The following is a 9,973-nucleotide window of genomic DNA, read 5'->3' as shown; positions in this document are numbered from 1 at the left end:
ACTGAATTTGCAGACCTTCAACACAAGAACCATATGGTGTGAGAGACCACATCCCTACTTTGTAGTAGGCTATCTTTATAAAAAAATGGCACAAACTAATCTCATGATGTCTATACTCGAGACAGTCAAGTTTCAACTTTATTTCTCCCAGAGGACAATTTATTTTGAAGCAGATGAGCACTAGACAATAAAAACATAAAATCCACATGGATCTGAATGAGGGTAAAATGAAGATGTCACAGTGGTCCACCCCTTAATTTCATGCAAAGGAAGCTTCAATCCAGTTGTAGGAGTAGACAAAAACTTAAAATGTAGATGATTTGAGTGCTGCTGAAATTTGTTTTGCATGTAGCTGAACATTTCAGGTCATGCACTTTTAGCTTGGAAAATGCTCAATATGGTCCCTGATGACAGTGAAATGTGTGAGATGACAGGCCAAATACATTTGTAATCTGAAATAACACTGTGATAACTATTTTCAGTACCAGTAGGTTATGTATATACTCTGTGTCTAGTATTATACCAAATATACTTATCTAACTCGGTTTCCCATACTCATGTGTTTATACTCAAATTCATACGTACTTTTAATTACATTGTATTGATCCATACCTTCATTTTTGTGTGTAGCCTAAGTACATCAGATGACAAGTGTAATTTTATGATAGTTCGGCGGTAGGACCCAGAGCTCACCAGGCTGTGTACCCTCCATTCACTTCCTCTTGCGGCTCGATTTCTTTCTCTTCTGTAATCATGGCTGCGCTCAAACACCAGCCATGTTTGCTAATTTGAAACCCAAAGGTTAGCGAAAACCTGTTTATTATTTACATCGCCTGTACCGTCTCGAACCATATTTGTTCAATCGGAGGATCAAAGGCACCGGTGCCTTTGAAATCCAAGGATTACAAGGTTAGGCAGTTTTAATTACATTTTATGGCGAAAACTTTTGTTTGTGAGGATAATGCTGTCTCACAATTTCTAAGGCAACTAACGTTAACGTTACAGCAAAAACAATGAGTTTATTACCTTGCTAACAAAAGAGCATCCAAAATGTACAGTAACGCAAACAAGAATGAGACTCCAAGACGACCTACTATGTTTCGATTCTCCATAAGTTTTATTAGCTAATGTAGCTAGCTACCCGCTGTGACTGTTATTAGCTAACTAGTTTTACACTACGGTATAACTTCAGTTGCTGATTTATTGTAAATAACCTTGCATTTAGCGGTATCTTATAGGGTGTCGATTGTTGAAACAACCAGCAAATTCTAGAATGTAAACCCGATTGCATTAAATGTAACTAGCTAGCTATATCTCACCTCACGGCATCCTTGGAGGATTGTTTTTGTTGCAGAGAAGGACATGAAATCAGATGTTAACTGCGCCCGGTGTTGCTAACCAGATAGGCCTATCTCGCTGGTTGGAAATTACGTTATTTAATGAGCTTTAGCCACTTCTCTACTAGCGAGTTTTGAATTAAAGTTCATTTGAAAATATGTAGATACTGTTGTACACACATGAACAAACGTTAGCTAGTCAATATATCGACAATACGAAAACGAAACGTGCTTAATGCAACTGCTCGAGCAATTTTGTTATTGAATTTCACTAACATTACAAGCCCTGTTAAGCCCTTTTTTGTTTTCGTTGTTGACCGTTTTGATAAGCAACTGGATAACGTTAGCCACTGTAGCTAGATGGTTTAGCTATATTGACCTAGCTAAGCGAACATTTACATGAATCAACTTCAACTGGACACGTCAAAGTAGCTAATGTTATCATGAAATAAATGTACAACAATAGTTTAAAAAAAAATTAACAGCCATAGTGAGAAACCAAAATGTTTTTTTTTCTACATTTCGAATTACGTCGACGAACACTTAGCTAGCTACACAGATAATCTAGGTAGGTAGTTGATCTGTGGATGAGAGAAATTCAGATCCATCCAAGGGGGTGATATCCGCGAGCGCATGGTCACGTGTGGCAGTTAGCCTAGCCAGTGTGAGATGGTAAGCAGAATGATGTACAATCGAATTACATTTTTTATGTCATTCGAAAGTAACTAATACATGACTAACTGCTGTTTTGGTTATTGCATTACCCACATATTTGTGATATGGCCAAAGCATGTTGGTTGCAGTGAGCTACGGTAGTATAGAACGCCAATGTTTTCAGCTAGCTACTAGTGTTAGTTAGCTCTTCGTGCTAATGTTACTGTTTATCGTGGGATGGATGTTGAAAAACGCAGTTAAAACATTTGGGTTTACGAATGGTTTGACGTTTCATACAATATGTACTTGTAATCTACGACATACCTTTTTTTCAACTTGTGGTTATCTTAAAAACATATTTCTCAGACCAAAATATTGTTGTTTTCCCGTTATCAAAACGGGTCCGTTGTGCTTTAGCTACGGTGGATCAATCCGTGGCGTTCATTGTCCATTATTTTGTTGGCCAGGGCATCCCCTTCGCTGCTCTAACTGCGACATTTTTAGGGAGCTATGGGAGGGCAATGTTTGATAATTAATTCCACACCGTGTCATCCATAGTAGTCCATCTCAGGCTTGCCAACGCCTGCAGTTTTAACCAAGTAATATTAGTGTATGGATCTAGCTAGCTACTTTGTTTTTAAAATAACATACCATTTTTTATTCATTTTATACTACACACATTTTATTTATGAAAACCATCCATTGCGTGTGTATTCTGCTTGCAAGAATAGCCTATTTATGAGACAGCTGCATGGAATCTGTGTGATTTAAAAATTAAAAATATTGATATGCAAGGTAAAATATTTTTTTCTGGTTTCTTTGTTTCTCTTCATGACTTGTGGTCTGTGCTACTTGTCTTTCTCAGATGGAGTCAAACAACCATTTCAACTATGGCAGCCACTCCTCCGTGTCTGCTAACTCAGGACTGAAACTCTCCTCAGGGGATTCTCTCTATTCTAACAGGTCCTCCATGAGTTTCCCTCCACAGGGGAAGAGTGAGTACCCCTCTAACCACATTTGCTGTGGTTACTTTCTGCCTTACTATTTCTATATCATTAACTGATTTATATTTCATCTCTCTCTGCCCAAGTCTCGTGACCCTTATAATCAGCAAAATATTGTATGTAACTCTAGACCAGGTGTTCAGTGCAAAAGCAATCAATATCTTGATCATACCACAACAAATTGATGTAACCTCACCTTAAATTCACTGGGCATTTTATGATTACAGGATGCATGACCTGTGGATGCTGTGTGATTTGAACACACTGAACAATTAATAATCTGATTCACCCCTGACCACCTTTGCAGATATGAATGGCGAAATGAATGTGAATGGCGTCACTACTGTAATTGGGCCTAGTGTGCCTGGCTCCCAACTTCCAACAGCCTCATACCCCCACATGAGCAACCACCACCAGAGTAGCATGGGCTACGACTACATGTGGGGAGGACAGCCACAGTACAGCCCAGCCATGGGCTCGTCTCCTGGGCATGGCATGCACCAGAAGCAGCCTCCACCTGGGGGGATGCAGCAACAGAGCCAGCACCACTTCCAGGGTCATGGACAGTACCAACTGAATGGGGGCATGCCTGGGTCCCATCAGCCACCCGTGGCTGCCCCACCAAACGTGACTCTTACAGGGGGCCAGTACTGGAACAGGGGTAACCCGGGGCAACAGCAGAGCAGCACAGCCATGGCAATGGGGTATAACTCACAAGGTGTGTATGGGTCCTACCAGAGCCAGGTGCACCCTGGGATTGCGCCCTCACAGCATCACCAGCAGCAGCCTCCACAGTCATCCCCTCACCAACAGACACAGCAGCACCTTCACCCGCACCACCACCCACACCACCAGCAGCAACACCAGCAGCAACCTCAGCACTACAGCATGGTACCCAATGGGATTCCCTACTACCAGCCCCAGCACCCACCTCTTCCCGCTCCACAACCCCAGCCACCATCCCAATCTCAGTCCCAGGCTCAGATGATGCCCCCTACCTCCCAAAATTTCACCCCTCCACGGGGCAGCCCACAGCACCACCACATTGGCCGGGGAGGCACTGGCAGCCCTCTCCCCCTGGGGGTGTCCTCTGTCCCAATGATGTCACCCTCGACAATGGCGGATAGTGGATCGCCCCAGAGCCAGACCAGGGAGAGGAGTCCCCTTGGAGGTACTGTGGGGATGCCTGCTGTCATGCAAGGTAAGATTTAAATATTTACACAGGTGGCAAGTTTTCAGAGTAACCTAGTCCCTTTTTTTTATGGCACTACGGAAGTAAGTATCTGTTTCATTTTCATATGGTCACTAGAGCCAGTGTCTGTGGAAACGGCAACATATATCACTGGAGTTCGAAATACCTATTTCAAAGCGATTTTTCTTTCCAAACGATGACTCAATTATATTCAATTAGGCCTAATCAGTGTCTCAGCTGTCAGTAATTTAATTTGCTAAGCAGATTTAATTAAAACGCTGTTTCCATGACAGAACTGAAAACCTTTGCCGATATGAAAACAACATATATTTCAGTGTTTTCTCAAAGCGTCTACTTTTTCCACTTCATAAGTTAACTAAGCACATTTTCATTTAGAGGAGAGTGGGGTAAGTTGAACCGCTCCTTGTTTCTAGGAAACCATACACAAAAATTAATAATGCATCTAAATATCTCGGAAGCAATCATCATTTCATGGTCTGTGAAGGAAAAAAACACACGGAAAACACATGTTCTATTTATTTGACAATTTTTAAAACACAATTAGACAATACATTGGCCTCCTGAGTGACACGGTGGTCTAAGGCACTGCATTACAGTGCTAGAGGCGTCACTTCATACCCTGGTTACCCTGGTTCGTTCCCAGGCTGTGTCACAAACGGCCATGATCGGGAGTCCCGTAGGGGGGGCAACGGGTCGTCCGGGTTAGGGGAGGGTTTGGCCGGGGGTAGGCCGTCATTGTAAATAAGAATTTGTTCTTAACTGACTTGCCTAGTTAAATAAAGGTTCAATTAAAATAATAATGTAAAATTATTGGGGATTACACAAAGTTAAACTTATTTCCATTTTGATCCTCTTAAATAAATGCAAAAAAAAAATTAACAAACAGGCTGCACAGTAGACCTAGCCTACACAGCATTTAATTTTTTGTTTATTTCACCTTTATTTAACCAGGTAGGCTAGTTGAGAACAAGTTCTCGTTTACAACTGCGACCTGACCAAGATAAAGCAAAGATGTGCGACACAAACAACAACAGAGTTACACATTTGAATATACAAACATCCAGTCAATGACACAATAGAAAGTCTATATGCTGCGTGTGCAAATTAGGTAAGATAAGGGAGGTAAGGCAATACATTTTCCATGGTGGCAATATAATTACAATTTTGCAACTAACACTGGAGTGAGAGATGTGCAGTAGATGAATGTGCAAGTAGAGATACTGGGGTGCAAAGGAGCAAAAAAAGAACAGTTGGGATGAGGTAGTTGGATGGGCTATTTACAGATGAGCTATGTGCAGTGATCTGTGAGCTGCTCTGACAGCTGGTGCTTAAAGTTAGTGAGGGAGATATGAGTCTCCAGCTTCAGTGATTTTTGCAATTCGTTCCAGTCATTGGCAGCAGAGAACTGGAAGGAAATGCGACCAAAGGAGGAATTGGCTTTGGGGGGTGACCAGTGAAATATACCTGCTGGAGCGCGTGCTACGGGTGGATACTCCTATGGTGACCAGTGAGCTGAGATAAGGTGGGGCTTTACCTAGCAAAGACTCATAGATGACCTGGAGCCAGTGGGTTTGGTGACGAATATGAAGCGAGGGCCAGCCAACGAACATACAGGTTGCAATGGTGGGTAGTATATGGGGCTTTGGTGACAAAACGGATGGCACTGTGATAGACTGCCTCCAATTTGCTGAGTAGAGTATTGGAGGCTATTTTGTAAATGACATCGCCAAAGTCACGGATCGGATGATAGTCAGGAGGATAGTCAGTTTTACAAAGATATGTTTTAGAGGTTGACAGATGAATCGGCATGGCCTATTAATTGGGGTCGATTTCAAGTTTTCATAACAATCAGTAATCAGCATTTTTGGATACCTACACAGCCTACTTCGCCAAACGGCTGCTGATTTAACAAAAGTGCATTCGTGGAATAAGCACAGTCGTAGCACCAATGTACCTAACCATAAACATCAATGCATTTCATAAAATCAATACACAAGTATATATTTTTTAACCTGCAAGAAATTCATGTTAGCAGGCAATATTAACTAAGGAAATTTTCACTTCTCTTGCGTGCAGAGTCCGGGTATATGCAGCAGTTTGGGCCGCCTGGCTCGTTGCGAACTATGTAAAGGCCATTTCTTCCTAACAAAGACCTTAATTAATTTGCCAGAATTTTACATAATTATGACATAACATGGAAGATTGTGCAATGTAACAGCAATATTTAGACTTAGGGTTGCCACCCGTTGGATAAAATACGGAACGATTCTGTATTTCACTGAAAGAACAAAACATTTTGTTTTCGAAATGATAGTTTCCAGATCTGACCATATTAATGACCAGTGGCTTGTATTTCTGTTTGTTTATTATATTCTTAAGTCTATGATATGATATTTGATAGAGCAGTCTGACTGAGCGGTGGTAGGCAGCAGCAGACTCGTAAGCATTCATTCAAACAGCACTTTCCTGCGTTTGCCAGCAGCTAATTGCAATGCTTGAAGCAAAGTGCTGTTTATGACTTCAAGCCTATCAACTCCCGAGACTACGCTGGCAATACTGTAGTGCCTATAAGAACATTCAATAGTCAAAGGTATATGAAATACAAATGGTATAGAGAGAAATAGTCCTATAATAACTACAACCTAAAACTGGCAATATTGAGGACTCTGTGTTAAAAGGAACCACCATCTTTCATATGTTCTCATGTTCCGAGCAAGGAACTTAAACGTTAGCTTTTTTTACATGGCACATATTGCACATTCTGCTCTTTTACACTGTGTTTTTGCATTATTTAAACCAAATTGAACATGTTTCATTATTTATTTGAGACTAAATTGATTTGATTGATGTATTATATTAAGTTAAAATTAAAGTGTTCATTCAGTGTTGTTGTAATTGTCATTATTACAAATATATATATATATATATATATATAAAAAAGCTGATACCGATTAGACGGACGATTTTTATATATATATATATATATATATATATAAATAAAAATCGGCCGTCTAATCGGTATCAGCTTTTTTTGGTCCTCCAAAAATCTGTATCGGCGTTGAAAAATCATAATTGGTCGACCTCTAGTATGTTTGGCAGCATGAGTGAAGGATGCTTTGTTGCAAAATAGGAAGTCGATTCTAGATTTAATTTTGCATTGGAGATGCTTAATGTGAGTCTGGAAGTTTTCCAGATATTCTAAGTCGGAACCGTCCAGAGTAATGATGCTGGACGGGCGGGTAGGTGCTTGTAGCGATCTGTTGAAGAGCATGCATTTAGTTTTACATGAATTTAAGAGCAGTTGGAGGCCACGGAAGGAGAATTGTATGGCGTTGAAGCTTGTCTGGAGTTTAGTTAAGTGTCCAAAGAAGGGCCAGAAGTATACAGAATGGTATCGTCTGCGTGGAGGTGGATCAGAGAATCGCCAGCAGCAAGAGTGACATCATTGATGTATACAGACAAAAGAGTCGGCCCCAGAATTGAACCCTGTGGCACCCCCATAGAGACTGCCAGAGGTCCGGACAACAGGCCCTCCGATTTGACACACTGAACTCTGTCAGAGAAGTATTTGGTGAACCAGGCGAGGCAGTCATTTGAGAAACCAAGGCTGTTTAGTCTGCCGATAAGAGCCTGCTGGTGCCTACCATCGCTCAGTCAGACTGCTCTATCAAATATCAAATCATAGACTTAATTATAACATAATAACAAACAGAAATAAGAGCCTTATGTAATTAAAATAAATCCAGGTTAGCAGGCAATATTAAACTAGGGAAATTGTGTCACTTCTCTTGCGTTCATTGCACGCAGAGTCAGGGTATATGCAACAGTTTGGGCCGCCTGGCTCGTTGCGAACTAATTTGCCTGAATTGTACATAATTATGACATAACATTGAAGGTTGTACAATGTAACAGGAATATTGAGATAAAATACGTAACGGTTCCGTATTTCACTGAAAGAATAAACGTTTTGTTTGAGATGATAGTTTCCGGATTCGACCATATTAACTAAATATGCAGGTTTAAAAAAATATACTTCTGTGTATTGATTTTAAGAAAGGCATTGATTTTTATGGTTAGGTACATTCGTGCATCGATTGTGCTTTATTCGCAAATGACCTTTTGTTAAATCATCCCCTGTTTGGTGAAGTTGGTTGTCTTGTTAGGATAGAAATAGTCTTCACACAGTTCTCAACGAGCCAGGTGGCCCAAACTGCTGCATATACCCTGACCCTGTTGCACAGAACGCAAGGGAAGTGACAATTTCCCTAGTTAAAAGAAATTCATGTTAGCAGGCAATATTAAATAAACATGCAGGTTTAAAAACATATACTTGTGTATTGATTTTAAGAAAGGAGTTGATGTTTAGGGTTAGGTACACATTGGTGCAACGACAGTGCTTTTTTCGCGAATGCGCTTGTTAGATCACCCTTTTGGCGAAGTCGGATATGATTCAATGATAAATTAAAGGCACTGCATCGATTTATATGCAACGCAGGACATGCTAGGTAAACTAGTAATATCATCCACCATGTGTAGTTAACTAGTGATTATGTTAAGATTGATTGTTTTTTATAAGATACGTTTAATGCTAGCTAGCACCTTACCTTGGCTCCTTGCTGCACTCGCATAACAGGTAGTCAGCCTGCCATGCAGTCTCCTCGTGTAGTGCAATGTAATCGGCCATGATCGGTGTCCAAAAATGCAGATGACCGATTGTTATGAAAACTTGAAATCGGCCCTAATTAATCTGCCATTCCGATTAATCTGTCGACCTCTATTCTTAACATATGACCCCCATATTGATTTGTTCTTGCAATTTTTGTGACATTTTAGATTTAAATATGGACTTTTTTTTCACAGCATTTTAGTGAAATACTTTTTCAAAGTAACTTTAGTTACTTATTCTGAAATGGATCAAATACCCCCATCAATCTACACACAATACCCCTTAATGACAAAGCGAAAACAAGTAATTGTTGATTACAGAAATACCTTATTTACATTAGTATTTAGACCGTTTGCTCAAAATTGAACTCGGGTGCATCCTGTTTCCATTGATCATCCTTGATATGTTTCTACAACTTGATTGGAGTCCACCTGTGGTAAATTCAATTGATTGGGCATGATTTGGAAAGGCACACAAAATCAAATCAAATGTTATTGTTCACATACACATGGTTAGTAGATGTTGTTGCGAGTGTAGCGAAATGCTTGTGCTTCTAGTTCCGACAGTGCAGAAATATCTAACAAGTAATCTAACAATTACACAACAACTACCTAATACACACATCTACGTAAAGGACTGGAATAAGAAAATATAAATGTATGGATGAGCAATGACAGAGTGGCATAGGCAAGACTCAATAGATGGTATAAAATACAGTATAAACATTATTAAAGTGACTAGTGATCCATTAAAGTGGCCAAGGAACTCAAGTTTGTGGGCATCAGCCTCTCTGTGTTAGTGATGGATATTTAACAGCCTGATGGCCTTGAGACTCGGTCACAGCTTTGATGCACCTGTACTGACCTCGCCTTCTGGATGGTAGTGGGGTGAACAGGCAGAGGCTCGGGTGGTTGTTGTCCTTGATGATCTTTTTGGCCTTCCTGTGACATCGGTGGCTTAGGTGTACTGGAATGCAGGTAGTTTGACCCCGGTGATGCGTTGTGCAGACCGCACCACCCTCAAAATCAAATCAAATGTATTTGTCACATACACATGGTTAGCAGATGTTAATGCGAGTGTATCAAAATGCTTGTGCTTC

At 40.5% G+C, this 9,973-nt stretch overlaps 1 protein-coding gene across 5 annotated transcripts in view; it reads left to right on the top strand.

Annotated features, from left to right (window-relative positions):
• The first annotated feature begins 686 nt into the window (after positions 1 to 686).
• LOC109907787 (bromodomain adjacent to zinc finger domain protein 2A-like) overlaps positions 687 to 9,973 on the top strand; it is a 38,123-nt gene continuing 28,836 nt past the window's right edge. For 2 of the 5 annotated variants that reach the window (XM_031793966.1, XM_020505998.2), the window contains exons 1-3: positions 1,863 to 2,009; positions 2,857 to 2,986; positions 3,303 to 4,196. In XM_031793966.1, coding sequence (XP_031649826.1) covers positions 2,007 to 2,009; positions 2,857 to 2,986; positions 3,303 to 4,196 — 1,027 coding nt within the window. In that variant the 5' untranslated portion in view covers positions 1,863 to 2,006. Of the gene's footprint in view, positions 910 to 1,862; positions 2,010 to 2,856; positions 2,987 to 3,302; positions 4,197 to 9,973 lie in introns of those variants that run through there. The other 3 variants (XM_020505997.2, XM_020505996.2, XM_020505995.2) reach the window with 3 other exon arrangements.

The sequence above is a fragment of the Oncorhynchus kisutch genome, linkage group LG17, assembly GCF_002021735.2.
Source record: "Oncorhynchus kisutch isolate 150728-3 linkage group LG17, Okis_V2, whole genome shotgun sequence".
Lineage (NCBI taxonomy): Eukaryota > Metazoa > Chordata > Actinopteri > Salmoniformes > Salmonidae > Oncorhynchus > Oncorhynchus kisutch.
Note: the sequence above shows the minus strand (reverse complement) of the source record. Positions and strands in the feature narration are given on the sequence as shown.